General features: G+C 40.9%; 1 protein-coding gene across 4 annotated transcripts; it reads right to left on the minus strand.

The window, feature by feature from the left end:
• Positions 1-3,107: 3,107 nt before the first annotated feature.
• si:ch211-214p13.8 (B- and T-lymphocyte attenuator) lies at positions 3,108-12,917 on the minus strand. Of its 4 annotated transcripts, none has more exons than XM_042082832.1 (7): positions 12,520-12,917; positions 8,336-8,415; positions 5,075-5,401; positions 4,920-4,961; positions 4,575-4,700; positions 3,847-3,917; positions 3,108-3,721 (listed from the first exon to the last, which is right to left on the minus strand). In XM_042082832.1, exons 2-7 carry the CDS (start codon positions 8,412-8,414, stop codon positions 3,347-3,349), a joined length of 1,020 nt encoding a protein of 339 aa, XP_041938766.1. In that variant the 5' UTR covers position 8,415; positions 12,520-12,917; the 3' UTR covers positions 3,108-3,346. The 4 variants fall into 4 exon arrangements, with proteins under 4 accessions (XP_041938766.1, XP_041938777.1, XP_041938785.1 ...); XM_042082843.1 differs by having other exon boundaries at positions 12,510-12,917; XM_042082851.1 differs by lacking the exon at positions 8,336-8,415 and having other exon boundaries at positions 12,520-12,915.
• Positions 12,918-15,122: the final 2,205 nt, after the last annotated feature.

Raw genomic sequence — 15,122 nt, forward strand, 5'->3', positions numbered from 1 at the left:
CTGGCTGACAAGGTTAAAACTGCACGAAATTAAAAGTGTAGGATCATTATGACACCCTCTGAATGCATGCCAAGTTTTGTGTACTTTCGTTCATGGGGGGCCTTACAATAAAATAATTTATGTGTACATTTAGTGACGTACACCAACAAGGATTCCCGGGACACTGAAGGACCGGGGTACAAAAAACTTGGTGGGCATGTACCCCCACATGGATAGCATGGAACCGTCATTTTTCGTTTTCATCTGCAGCCCCCCCGCTGGACTGGACCCCCCGAAAGGAGGGTAGGGCAGACACAGTTCTCTGTGAATCTTTTATGGTATGTTGGTCTCAAGGGCCCACATGAACCTGGCTCATAATCACTCATTTGTGATTTGCCCCCCCCGGTAAAAAATGAAAATCAGTAGGATTAAAAGAAAGCCAAAATAAATATTCATCATCATCATCATGGCTGCATTTTCAGTATTGGCGAGAAGTAGTCGTTTGTCCACTAGATGGCGCATCGTTGCAGTGAGACGTAATTTTGTTGGAAGTTAAAAGTGGGTTGGAAAAAACAATGGACGCTTCATACAAGGACTGTAATTTACCGCAGCGAACATCTAATAAGGATAGGACGATGTTCACATGAAGTGTAATTCCCATTTCTTCTTGAAGCCGAAATAAATCTGAGGATGTTTATCGGACATGCTTGGTTTTTACTGCAGGTATGTTAATCTTGTAATATCAATAAGGACCTAGGTAATGTTACCATTAGCGTTGGTTGAGTGATGGAGGCATTTGATTTATTGCATTTGTAGAAAACTATAAATGCGGTTATACCAAGCAAATGTATAGCAGCACTGTTTGTATCTTTCGACTGTCATTTATTGCACGTGCTACAAAATCATTCTGTGCAATGGAAGATTTACCAACGTTACACCGGTCTGATACAGTTTTGCCTATACATGCGTGAGACTGAGACGCCTGTTTATTTTGTTTTAAGTGCGTGCAGGGTGTGAGAGGGGAGTCGATGTGCTTTGATTACAGCTTGGTAGTTGTAGTCTGTGAAATTAAAAAGCACGTGTGTGTGAAGTATCCAAACAATGACACCTTCATTTCATTATGGCTGCTTTAGCAAAACACCTTAAGCTACTGTGTAGTGGGTCCCATTTAGAAGTGGCTACTTCATTCGCGCTTTCCTTGACTCATGGAGCTGCGTGAATGTTATTACAACTTTTCGCCACGATATGACAGTTTAAGTCCGCTTGATACTGTAAGGCGTAAGCCATTGGTTTCCAAAGGAGATTTTATTTGTGTCGCCAGCATAGCCTATTGACAATTTATGTTGTAAATAGGCCTACCTTATAATCCTACCTGTAGCTTAGGGAAGCTAACAGCTTTCTATTAGGATCTAGTTTGTTAGTTACCGTTTTGTCATAACTCCCTGATGCATTTTTGCATTTAGAATAGCCAGAGCGTGTATATCTCAATCGGAAAATTAAACAATATCGGGTACCTATGGACTAGGCTGGGTGAACCCAGCCTGATCTGCCCGCTATTTATTTTTTGATTTCTTAAAAGATTGAGCTTGGTCTGATGAAAGCCAGACTAGCCATGGACCTCAGTTAAACAATGCAAGGGAACATGAATCAGCCTATATTTGCACTAACAATAACGGACAAAAGCTCTTCAACTTTGGCCCGTTAAAATGTGTATGAACAGTCTAGCGACACATTTCATCAAGGCCCATTTGGACATGTCAGTTATTTGCACCACTGGTTAGATGTAAAACAGCATTTCGTTTCAGACTAGGCTAGCTGTTGAAAACGGCATGGAACTGACAGAGATGTTTTTGTTTAAAAATACATAAAAAAATAAATAAATAAATAAATAAATAACATTATGCTGATACCTTTTGCTTTTCCCAAATACAATGTAGCCTACAGGTGTAAGTGACCTTTCATCAATCCAGTTGCAATGGATGAACTGTGATGAACTGCCCTACTTGTGATTGTTTAGAGATTTTAAAGGTTTTATAACAATTCTACATCTTCTTTGGCTATTCTACAATCTATTCACCTTTTCAGCACCAGTAGGGTACTTTCTGTGCAGCCGCACACACACACTCAGGCATGCCAAACAAGCATACACAAAAGTTTCAAGAGTGGGGGATGGAGTAAAATATGGAGACAAATTGAAGTGTGATTTATTTTCGCGGAACGGATGTACAGGACTGAGCGGCGGTCATATTTTGTACCGCTATGCGGTACATCTAGTTTTACTACATTCCTGTTGTATGCTATGTCACATTACTTCAGCCGCCTGTGTTTAGATAAAAAGACTAGACCTAGGACCTAACTCAGTGGTAAAACGTCAACAGAGCTAACGGTGGAATAGTGTGAGCGGACACGGAGCTCGTAGTCTTCAGCAGCCATAGACATCAAATGGAAAGGAAACTATTTTTGATATGGTGCTGTCTGGAGTACAGTACACTGCTTTTTGAAAGTATCTCAGTGAATCTCATCAGCAAGATTCTCAATGGCACTTTGATCTTTACCGCTAATTAGACAATTTGTTCTTTGATGGTCACTGGCAGGTAATCTTGGTTGACCACTAAAAATGTGGGGAGCCCACCGATGTATAAGTCTATCTAATGCATGTATTTGTGTACACAGTGCACACACACACACACACACACATTTTTTTACTGTCTTTGTCTGTCTGTTTCCTGTTCGAGTCAAATTAGAGGAAAAAACAGTCTCAATCGCAGCAGCACACAGAGCCCCTCCACGTTACCTCACAACCCCCCCAACCCCCTTCCTTCCATCCCACCCCCTGCAATCTTTCATCTCGAGACTCTGCAACATCGCACTGCGGTTTGCGACCACTCATAGTTTCCACAACGCAGGATGTCAGCATGCTTGTGACTGTGTGTGTGTGTGTGTGTGTGTGTGTGTGTGTCTGTATATGTATATATGTATGTGTGTATGTGTGTGTGTGGGGGGGGGGGGTATATCTGTGTGGGTGAATATATCAATGTGTGTGTGTGTGTGTGTGTTGGTGTGTAAAATTGAGTCCAAAAAATCCCGTGACCAGGGCCATTGACAGAGATGAGTAATGCAGACAGCCATGGATTTCACACCTATGAATTAATCACGTTCTATTACCACAGTACAGTAAACAGCAACCCACAGTCTCATAATAGTCTATATTGTGTCTCTCTGGACTGACCCAGGAAGGTTCTCAGCTGAAATCCCTTTAACGAGTCTTCAACTTAAATGGACTGTAAACAGTAGGAAACATTCATTTTTAATGTCACTTTTGTCATTTGTCTTTTGACATTCCAGCAGAGTGGCATCCAAAAGTGCTTCATGAGAGGCGAATAGAAGCGTATTCTGAGAATTCCTCCTCAGGCTGGAATTTCGGGACAGTTCTCGGAGCATCCCGTGGAGCCAGGTGGTCCAAAGCTGCGTACAGCACCTGGCTGGGCCTTCTATCCCTTGGGCTGCCCTGGCTCTGTGTGAGCAGGGCTGATCTGTGATTGGATGGTGAGCTCTGGGTGGGCGGAGCCCTGGGGAGTGTGAGAAGGCCGTGGAGCGACTGCGTCTCGTTGAGGTGGTGGTGGTCGTAAGCGGTTGCTTTTGAGAGAGCAGGGCTCTGTGTGGGGTGGCAGCGCAGACTCCTGTCCCTCCTCGGGACGCTGGGGCTGGGGGTGACACGGGCTGATGATCTCCTGGTTGGACACTAACGGGGGAAAAACACACAACCTCAGCAATTGTTATCCTGTCACCATATAGAATGTAATAATAATATTCAATTCAATTATATATATGTTTTTTTTATTTCACACAGTCAGGACATTGTGATACCTGAGCTTCTGCTATTTGTTCGGTTTTGTGAGATGGTCCTGTGGGATCAATAGAGTGAGACCGGGATGACCCTGTGGCGAAAATGAAAAATTATACAGATATGCTTTATAAATTGAAGTGAAAAAATCCAAGAATTCTACTATGAACACAAAAGCCTTTTTTTCTGCTAATTTTGTTAATTATTGGTGAGCCTATTGATGGCCTTTACATTCAGTTTGCAGGCAATTCCTGCTCTGACATTCCTGCTGCTCGGACATTTCTGCCATAAGCAGGAAACAGGACATCTCTGGCTTTGTGTTTTGTGATAAAACTGCACATTTTAAAGTGGCCTATAATTGTGACAAGTTCATGGCACATTTGTGCAATAATCATGCATTTTAATCAGCATCTTTTGATATGCCATTCATGTCAAGTGGAAGGATAATCTTAAAGCAGTTAAAGTGTTCACTAACAGAGTTTTTAACACATGTGATCACATGTTGAGACAAATAAGCCTTTTTGTGTGCATAGAATAAATTACTTGAAAAATTATATTTTGTAAGGTAGATTTAGGTATCCAAATGCAAAACATGTGCAAGCCCTAAATCAAACACCTAGGTACCTAGTTTTGATAACAGTTACTGTAAAAGATAAGTGGATGAATGGATGAACTGACTTATAATAATTAAACAGAATAACAGACACAAAACAAAAGAAAGAAAGAAAGAAAGAAAGAAAGAAAAACTCACGTTTGCATCCATGAAGACTCAGGAAGGAGATGAGCATCACCACCATAACAACGGTCACTATGCCACCACAGATGAACACGTAGGGGAGCCATTCCAGGGCTGGACCATTTGTACCTGGTAAACTGACTGAGAGGGCAATGAAGATTAGACTTTAAAGTGGACTCTCCACAGGCTCCCTTGACTGGAATTATGACCCATAATAAAATAATGTGCACAGAACAAAAACAATGTTTGACTTGCAGAGAAAAACAGCAACTGACTATTCATATGCTAACATATATTACCAATATAATCTATATCAACATAAATTACCTATATATATATATAAACATAACAAATACTTACTTGTGTTGTAGTTATGTGTTGTATTTTCCAACTGGTCAACACCTGAGAGTGACAGATCACAGAATTAAACTAAAGTAAATGTGATGATACATGTATATGAACCCACCCCCACACACCCAAAACAGAGACTCAAAAGACACAAAAACCCCACTTACCAGTGACAGTAACACTGATTGAATGTCCAGTAGTGGTGGCATCAACTCCACATCTATATAAACCGCTGTAGTCCTTTGTTGTCTTTTTTATTTCCATATAGGATATAATGAGATTGTCTTCATTGCTGACTGACTCCTGCCATATTTCAACATTAGGATTCTCAGGCAGTGGTGTGCAGGTATTATCTGCATCCAATCTGCACCATGTCACAGTGGGTGGTGGCTCACAGTATTTCATTGGGCAGTTCATTATTAGGGTGCTCATCTCTACGACCCTCCAAGCAGTATTCCTCTTGACATGAATCTCATCGTAGCATGTGTAGTTGACTATAGGGGGAATAAAAAGTTATGCTTATTATGTGGCCACAGAGGAACAGCATGAAAATAACCTTCCATGCATTACCCGCTGTGGAATTTCACTGTTTTTGTCAGCAGACAAAACATAGGTGGCTAAGAACTTTTCCTCCTTTCTTAAACTAGACAATGTTAGAAAACTCATCTTTGCTCATTGTTTGTAATCCACGATGACATGGAGACTTCAAAAGTGCTCTCTACTGATTTTGATTATTTGATCTGTCGGACTGCTCAAACTTGGCCAATTGATTGCAATGACGCGTTTTATCCTTTAAAGTTTTATAAATTGATATTAATGAATTGGAGTAATTAGTTAATGAAGCATAACTAAGACCATGATTCTTTAGTTTTCATGATTAGTTTGCATAATTCTTACTTGTTCACATGATATCATATGGTTTAATTAGGTATAATAGATTGGATGCACAGCATACAATAGTTAGTGTATTTATTAGTTTATTAATTAATTAATTAGTATATCAATGAGTATGTGACATTTAATATTTATTTATAATGGACACTCATAGGTCGTTATGTTCATAAACTAACTACTCCTCTCAACTATCAACAGTCCAAAAAAGTAACCCCCTTTTAAATATGTCAATAATAGTAAATTACTGTTTGCATCACTGTTTGCATGTTACGTTGAGTGACTCTGGGAGTATGCTCATGAGCCCCCATGTTCATACCCCCATAGTGTAGTACTGTAGCTGCCTGGCAGCTCTAATTGTTGCTGATCGAGAAACAGACATCTATGTGAAAAATCGCTGGAATTTTCCTTTAATATGTAAAAACCCTGATGAAGGCATCTGCGATGAAACATGCCAATTATATAGCTTGTTTTTCAATACATTACCCCTTTTATATCTTTTATACCAGTGTCAATTGTATGAGTAAGGAATAATCTAATTTTACCCATCAACTGGTACATTGCACATACAGTATAATATAATATACAGCATATTGTATATGGTACTGTAAGTAAGTAACATTTATTTATAAAGCACATGTAATCACAGCTTACACTGACCAAAGTGCTGTATAAAGTTCTAAAAAACACATCGTAGGAGTATATACAAATATACATTAAAAAAACCTTTGCCAGCAGGCAGACACAAACCAATAACAATGACCAGAAAACAGCAGGGGACAAGCACAGAGATACTGACATAATGAGTCTGAGACATTATAGGGCTGACAAGGTCCGAGATAGCCTACTGGTGTGTTTTGAGCCTAGATTTAAAAGCCGTGATTGGGCTTTGTGTGGAGCAGTGTGGAGCAGCAACTTTTCTGCTTTGCTTCGTGAGGGTGGGATGACCTCTGTTACTGGATCTAACAGACGATTAAGGTCAGCGATATTGATTGGGGGCATGTCCATTAAGGGCTTTAAAAACCACCAGCAAGATTTTAAACTGAATTCTAAAATGGACAGGGAACCAGTGAAGCGAGGCCAAGACTGGATTCAAGTGCTACCGCTTATTGATACCAGTCAGCAGTCCTGTCGCTGCGTTCTGGGCCATCTGCAGGTGTGTTAGTAGAGATTGGGGAAAGCCTAGGTGGAGGGTGATGTTATAAAGACATACATAGCTTTTTCCAGGTCATTGTATGACGGAAAGTATTTGAGTTTAGCAATGCTAAAAGTAAAAGCTGTTTTTCACAGAAGAATCTTTTTGTCAAGGCATAGTTCACAACCAAAGATAACAGCTGTTTTTTTGCATGTGGCTTAACATAACAGGGTTAACCTATGTTGCTATCAAAATAATTTCTGTATATGAAGGCCTATCATGCATATACCTTAGCACTGAAATACAAGCCAATATTTCCTACATAATATACATTATTGACTGCAAGTGACTTACAAGTAAGAAGTGATTTTGTTCTTGATGGCGGCACCCTGTATGGCAGCGGCCCCCTATGCTTGTCTTGTCTATTGTCTGTGTGTATGCAGTAATGCCTACTGTCTGTTTATGTTGCGTTTTAAGTGTACCTGGTACATTTGCACTACTTTTTAATGTGAAATGTTTGTTACAAAGTAGTGTAATGTGTAATGTGTAAATAGTGTTGCGGACTTTTTTCCCCTCTCTCTCATCGTAAGTGTTTTGTCCAGCACCCAGGATTAGATCGGGATGTGCGTGCGTTTTTTCCTCTTTATACTTTAAATGTTTGTTACAAACCAGCACATGGAGTGTGGAGAAATGCAATTTTGTTTTTGATTTCGAAAGTATTGTATGGTTGATTGACAGTAAAGTTCACTTTGACTTTGACTTAACTCCAGTGTAGCCTGACCATATTGTTAATATGTTTGTTTGTGTGTGTGTGTGTGTGTGTGTATGTATGTCTGTGTGTGTGTGTGTGTGTGTGTGTATTCATTCATTCTAGTATATATATAAATGTCTCTATATCAACAACAAATTGTGTATCAGCTTCCCTGCAACATCCACCATACTATTACTTATAGCCTTAACAAGACGCATACCGACAGACAGAGCAACACAGACGCACAGCTACAGTTCAGGGATAGAAGAGGGGTGAAATCACCTCAACACATACCAAACACAGTCCATTACATTAGACATATGTACACTGTGCATGCATTATGTACCTGGATTAAGCATCAGAACTACTAATGACTTTTCATTCACTTATCAGAGTTGATCGTACAAGGACATAATTTATGTATGATCATCAGACTGGCCGAGGCCCATTGCAGTTATTTTTTGTGACATGCGATCCGCTGAATTCATTACAAAATTTCATGTCATTCGTGTGACAGTCAACACAACAGTACATACTTTCACAGAAACAAATACAAAATCCCTTGTGTACAAAACGTAATCAGTCACTATGGGTAAAAGCCTTTTGAGGCACAGTTACTATTAGGTAGACAGTACAGTGTGTTCAACTCACCTTGAGCATGGCTACCAAGGCAGAAGACATATAAGAAGAAGAGGACCAACACAGCCTTTACCGGAGTCAGTTTCTTCATCCTGAAGAGTTAGGAATCGACTGAGTGCTGTACCTCATGTATCACAACTCTACATCAAGTCTAGACCGAGGCCATAGGCCTTTCTTGCTCTCTCTTTCTCTTTCTCTCTTTTTTCTGGCTTTCACACTTGGTCAAAGTTAAAGTGGCATCGTAAACATGCCCATAAACAGAACCCACCCATCTGTTTTTGTCTTCCTCTCTCTCTCTCTCCCCTCCTCTTCTTTCACTCTTTCTCTTCTGCCTCTCACACTCTGACACACACACACACACACACACACCTTAGATGTAGGACCTGGGTGCACTGCAAGGCCTGTGGTTTCCACTTCCTCCCCATCGCCTTCCACTCTCCGTCACTCACGCACAGCACCACGCTCTCTCTCTTCTCTCTCTCTTTTCTCTCCTCCTCTCTCTTTCTCTCTCTCTCCTCTCTCTGTCTCTCCCCTCTCTCTCTTCTCTCTCTCTTTTCTCTCTCCTCTCTTTCTCTCCTCTCTATGTCTCTCTCCTCTCGTCCTCTTGTCAACAAATCACTCTCTCCTTCCCCCCAAGTCTACTTAGCATGTATTCTTATCTCCTCATCCTCTCGTCTCCTCTCCTCTCTCTTTCATGTGTTTGCAGTTGCTCAGGCATTTCCTATCTTCCCCAGAATTACACCAGAGCTCAAACACTAGTGTCTGGAGAGATGCTGCATGGCAGATTCAAGGGAACTAAACTCCCACCTCTGTCCTGAGTTATTGTGTTTGTATGTTCAATTGCACTGCCTTGAAAAAAGACAGACAGGCAGAGGGCGTGATGAGGCGACTGAAATAAACAACACTTGAACAACGCCCCGATCACTATATCAGATACTAACAAATGTGTTTTGTGTTAGTTATGTTTTACTTCATTCATTTGTATACAGGAGTGAAAAGGAAATAGTAGTCTCTATGCGGAGGGTAAGCATGTGCTGAAGGAGCACACGCAGTTTGGTTTTTAAGGTGGTGAGAGGTGTGAAGTCTATTGTCTATGATTAAGTCCTCAGGGGCAGAAATGGGCCCAGCAACACACCGCCACACGCAATACTAAATCAATAAGGCACAAGTGAATGTGGTGCTGGTAACCGATATCACCACAGCTGTGTTTCGGGCGTAGGCACGAGACCGAGAGGTTGTGTTGTGTTGTGTTATGTTGTGTTGTGTTGCGTTGCGTCTCGTTGCGTCTCGTTGTGTCTCGTTGTGTCGCGTTGCGTTGCATTCCGTTGCGTTGCGTTGCGTTGTGTTGCATTGTTGAGTCTCTCCGTTATCTGTATATTTATCTTTTGTCCTTCTCTTATCTCAAGATTTTATGACATTGTTTACAAAATATTTTTACATATTACTTGCTATTAATGTTTGTGTGTGTGTGTGTGTGTGTGTGTGTGTGACTATCTAGTGGAGGATCAACTTATGATATGTTAGCATTTTTCCATGTTAGTGAGATATATTCTCATAAAAGTTGTAAGGCTGCCTATGCTCTCAAGCAAATACCCCTCCTGTATCCACCATGGCACTACAAAAAACATTTTGTCACTCACAATTGCCATCTTGTGGTGTGATAAAGCATGTCAGTGGTTTTAACATAACTTTACAAGAGTGAAGTGTGTTATGTATGGATACATACACTACCAGTCGAAAGTATGGACACCCATGCTAAAGTTGACTAAAAAGAGAAATAAAAAATTATCTTTTGGAAATTGAAGCGATTGGCATGGGGTACTTTTCATAAGACCATCTCTCAATGCAAATCAAACCAACTGAAATAAAATCATGCCAATCTCTACGTATGGTGAAGGGTATGTGATGATATGGGGCTATTTTAATTCCAAAGTCCAAGGGAACTTTATCAGAATGCAAATCCTGGATCCATGAAATAACTGGCCTTTAAAAATAATAAACCTGTCTCCCTCTATGGCAATTTAATATAGAGCTGTCCTTACTTACGGCTCCACAACACAGTTGCGTGCGTTGCAGTGCTGGGCTCACGTCATCCGTTGCCGAACTGAATTGTGGGTCCGTTGCGTTGCGTTTCTCCCGTTGCTCGCGTTGAGAAGTTCAGCTGTTGCTGCACCGACAGACGGCACCGGACAATCAAGCCAATCGACGGACGGCACCAACCAATCAAATTATGGTTATACTTCAGGTCATTTGCATAGCTACCGTCGGGAACACCCACTGGCATGCGTTGACGGAACGCAACTGTGTGTAGGAGCCCTTATGCACCCCTGTATTTTAAGGAAGAACATTTATTTATTTACGATACATTATTCATTCACAAAGAAAATTGGTGTCCTTAAAGGTTGAATTTTTACTTTTAAATTAAGGCATTAAGGTCAATTTCCAAAAGATGATTTTCTGTTTCTGTTTTTAGTCAACTTTAGCATGGGTGTCCAAACATTTGACTGGTAGTGTATAGATATAAATGTATAGATATTTGTTTTTTTATGGTTTTGAGCAAAATATGTTTTGTCTGTTACAAAGGACAACCATTTAAGAGAAGCCTGGTTAAGGGGCTCAAATGGCTTACCAAAAAGAAATTCCCAGGGCGGCCTATTCATTCTAGGTGGCCTCAGCCTCCTTGCTCCTTTAAGGAAGGCGATCATCAGGCGATGCGAGCCAAGGGATGATCCATCAATTAAGGCACGATGGCTAGAGAGTGTAGCTACATACACCTTCAATGTGGATGGAGATTTCCCATATTCAAAAAGCGATTGAAGGAATTCTAACACTGAACAGAACAGGACAGCGGGTCCCTGTGACGATATTTACACCATTTCTGAAAGATTTTACATTGCCCATCGTACATTGCACGTGTTGACGGTGCTCTAGCATTAAAGCGCAACTTTCGCCAAAATGCATCCTAGGGTGTTTTTGTGAATGTACCCTAGTCAAACTTTCGTTTAAAAGCATAATTACGCCCGAAGCGCCACTTTAAGCTTGCCCCTGTTGTCGTTTTCGGGTCAAATGGTCTTTTAAATGAGAATCGTAGGGGCACTCCTATTTTGATACATGATCGCGTCAAAATCGGTATTTTTAAAACACAAAGAAGGCTCAACACAACATTATGTGCCAAATGAGAGAATAAACTAAACAAAAGAGTACCAAGGAGTGTGCGAACCTTTTTCCCTAAAAAACTCAACACAACATGAAACTTTGAAGTATCATCAGTGTCTCTACTCTAAAAATAGCGATTTTGACGTGATCATGCACCATAGGTCCTTTTGCGTTTTGTGTCCACTCTGGTGTCTACGGGGCTCCCGTAACACAGTAGAGATCGCTACTCCTGTAGGTGTGGGTGCGCTCGTCTTTGGACTGTGAGGATTTCACAGGGTAAAAGAGGAGGTATCTTTCAGTGTGTGTGTCTGATGTGAGGGCCCCTTTTCAACGGGTTTAGCATGTACGAGAGGGTTGACTTGATTGAGAGGCTCTCTCTATCTGAATCAAATTCCCTAATTTGGGGTTTGGGGGCTAAGGAAGGTGGACTACTTCAGAGTCTCTTTCTATCTCTCAGTCACTGTTCCCTATTCCCTTGACTCGTACTTCAAAATGTCGTTAACTTCACTAAAAGAGGAAGTAATTCAGAGCTGTGTTTGCAAGAGTTGTTTGTCATCATGATCTGAGAGATGTCAAAACTCACTACAGACATTCGTCTGCCCGTCCGGATATGAGAGAAAATCAACTACCCTATTATTAGGGGTGTCTTGTCAAAACTAAATTAAAGCTCTTTTTAATGACAGTTCTTGTAACATATAAGAACTTCAATTGACCACAACGGATCTATAACAATTTAGGTTATATCCCTAAATACACTTCAGACAGAAATCAGACAGATTTCCGTATCCTCGCTTGGGTGTGTGATGTGCATTTAGACCCCAACGGGTCCTAGACCTTAGTTTCACAAACAATTTTCCACAACAAATAAATTTGCTAACAAAGCCTAGTCAGTTTTTTGTCTGGCGGGAACATAGGACTTTCCTTCCTAAATGCCTGGCTGAGTTCACTACTCCTGTGCATGTCAGTGTGTGCGCAGTATATTTTTTGCCCATACAGTGTCTTAGAAAGTAGCCCTCAAACGGACGCCTACCTGTACTTACCCGGAGCGAAGGGCGTGGCCCCTGTTGCAAGGCGTCCGGGGTTCTCAGCAACACAGGAGAGGCAAAAAAAAACACGAGAAAACGCTAGACGGTCTTTTTACAAACCCCTAATCAAAGGTTAGGATTTTGACTTTTATTAAATACAAATAAAAAATACAAAGAAAGAAAAATGTGTCTAAGTCTCTGCGGCTCGACCCGAAGAAAAAGGAAAAGGAAAAAGAAGAACAAAGAACCCTGCACAAGGGGCCGTTCTCTTTTTATACCCCTCTCGGTCAGGCAGAACATGTCCTAGTTTGGTATTCTGTCTTGCCATGAAGTAATGGTTCTGCTTTTTTGTTTTTCTAGTTGTCAGTCAGCTTTTGTTTTGCTGACAAACAGTGTCTTACAGCTGGTACATTATGTTCTTAGATTTTGTTCAAAGCACAGGACAAGTCAAAAGCATTTCCTTCATCACTGGAACTTTGTAAAAAACATATTTTTCATGCTTTTAAAGTGTTAGGAAGCTGAAAGTTCAAATGTCAAGAGAATAGAAAATTCTCTTGAAAATAAATAATCAAATAAATGCTTTCTGTGGTGATTCTGCATTAAGTGTGCATTCATCGATGTGTCTCACTTACCAGCTTAAAGCGTTGTTGCTTGTTGTTTCTGGCAGTTTCCCTATTGGCTGATAACGATTTATTTTTAAAAATGTATCAAAAGTTAGACTACCCCTTCCCCGTGGGGAGTAGTAGGCTACGTTAGACGTGACCTGTCAAAATGTGAGATTGAGAGATTCTGTTCTCGGTAGCGTAGCCAGAAATGTTAAAAAAAGTGGAACTTATTGTACAAAAATGACACATTATGCTGTCGGCTAAACATTTTAAACTTGCGCAAAACTGCATGAACCCAGCATCGGTGCGTTGCTTAAATTAAAACACAAATTGAAGCAACAGCTTGACCATCGGACAATCCTACTGCAAAGCCTTTTCATAGGCATGCAGCGTTTATGACATAAAAAGTGGAATATGAACGCATTTCATCACACCTGACAATTACGGAGCTGCCGGCTGTAGCCTACGCGATTTTACTGATTCTTGAACTATCTATGCAGTGTTGCAGTATGCACTATGCAGTGTTGACTTGCGCGTCTTTTTTAGATGGTGAACGTAAACGAAGGAAAGCCTAATTTGATGGGCAAGACTGACAAGTAGACAGGCCTGGCCGTGGCTACGCGTATGCTTGGTAGGCAAAACTAGTGGGAAAATGGCTGTAAACAAATTTGGTAGCCAGAAAAAAGAACATAAACAGAGGATAGAAAATACAAAAAAGGAGGGAGAGAACGCAAAAAAGGTAGGCCTATGGTTCTTGGCTTCACATTCGGGCAACAGACGAGTTCGAGGATACGGTAGGACAATGATGACATTAATACAGTAGCCCGCTGTGGCATGGTCGCTTGCAATTGTATGGTTGATCTATATTATTTTAACTAATTGATCTGAATTGGTTGATGTTTCTCCTGGTAGCCTGTGCTTGCCTGTGCTGCGTGCGTATACCTAGACTATAATGGCTGTTGCGGTCGTGGGCGTGTTGCTCCCCGGCACAGAATAACATAGAACCGGCCCTGTCTAAAATCAAAAGACTATCACTGTGCGTGTGCAGAATGCAGCGGCTTGTTCACTGCACTGGAGAATACAGCTAAACAAGTTAAAGAAAGGGAAACGAAAACATATTTTTAAAGCCTCTAAAATCAAATTGACTATTGAAATCGAGGTTTAGGATGGAGTGATGTGTAGGAGCGATGACGCCTCCGCCCCCCCTCGGCTTTTTTCACAAATCGCACCCTGACTAGGTAGGCTTGTCAGTCAGTGTGGAACGCAACCTCAGACCAACGCAGATGCCAAAATAAGGAACTGCAACCTAATTCCAGTGGCTAAAGCTCTCCGGAACATTTCTAGTGGTTCTCATAATGCATTGATGGATTTGCGAGACTCGCAAAAGAAAGTCAAGATCTCGCAAAAGAAACTCGAGATCTCGCAAAAGAAACTCGAGATCTCGCAAAAGAAAGTCAATATCTCGCAAAAGAAACTCGAGATCTCGCAAAAAGAAAGTCAATATCTCGCAAAAGAAACTCGAGATCTCGCAAAACAAACTCAAGATCTCGCAAACCTAGTCAGTGTTTGTCCCAAGTACATACCTTTTCTCATTTTTTTTTTTTTTTTTTTTTTAAGTCAAAAGTAAACATCATAGCGGTTTATTTATTTATTGTAGGCCTATTATTAAAGAGTGTTTTTCATCTAAAGGTTCAACTTCATGCTTATGCACTAGACTACAGTAGGTATACTAAGTGCTCTCCCCAATCCCAGACTTTCACATTGCATGTTTGTTTGTAATGGATGCAAAACAGCCTATAGCTGAATGTCTATGGAGGGACGAATGAAGCTGTCCTCCCGACCAGGCAACCCCATGTAGGCCTATAAGTAAATGCACACATTTCCTCATGGGATCAAAAGAGTATAGGCCTATATACATATCTGTGTTTATAGCCCTTGTATTACAGGTGAGACATGGAAAAGCAGTTTTAGAAAAATTAGTTTTGCATGTTAACCTATGAGTTAGAGAGTGAC

This window comes from Alosa sapidissima, chromosome 2 (genome assembly GCF_018492685.1).
Source record: "Alosa sapidissima isolate fAloSap1 chromosome 2, fAloSap1.pri, whole genome shotgun sequence".
Taxonomy (NCBI): Eukaryota; Metazoa; Chordata; class Actinopteri; order Clupeiformes; family Clupeidae; genus Alosa; species Alosa sapidissima.

Bases quoted from the DNA above. Each gene is read 5' to 3' on its own strand.
- si:ch211-214p13.8 (XM_042082832.1), bottom strand. From the start codon at position 8,414: ATGAAGAAACTGACTCCGGTAAAGGCTGTGTTGGTCCTCTTCTTCTTA. The intron at 4,962-5,074 runs GTAAGTGGGGTT...TGTCACTCTCAG, and splicing joins AATCAGTGTTACTGTCACTG to GTGTTGACCAGTTGGAAAAT. The intron at 4,701-4,919 runs GTAAGTATTTGT...TTGCCCTCTCAG, and splicing joins AACACATAACTACAACACAA to TCAGTTTACCAGGTACAAAT.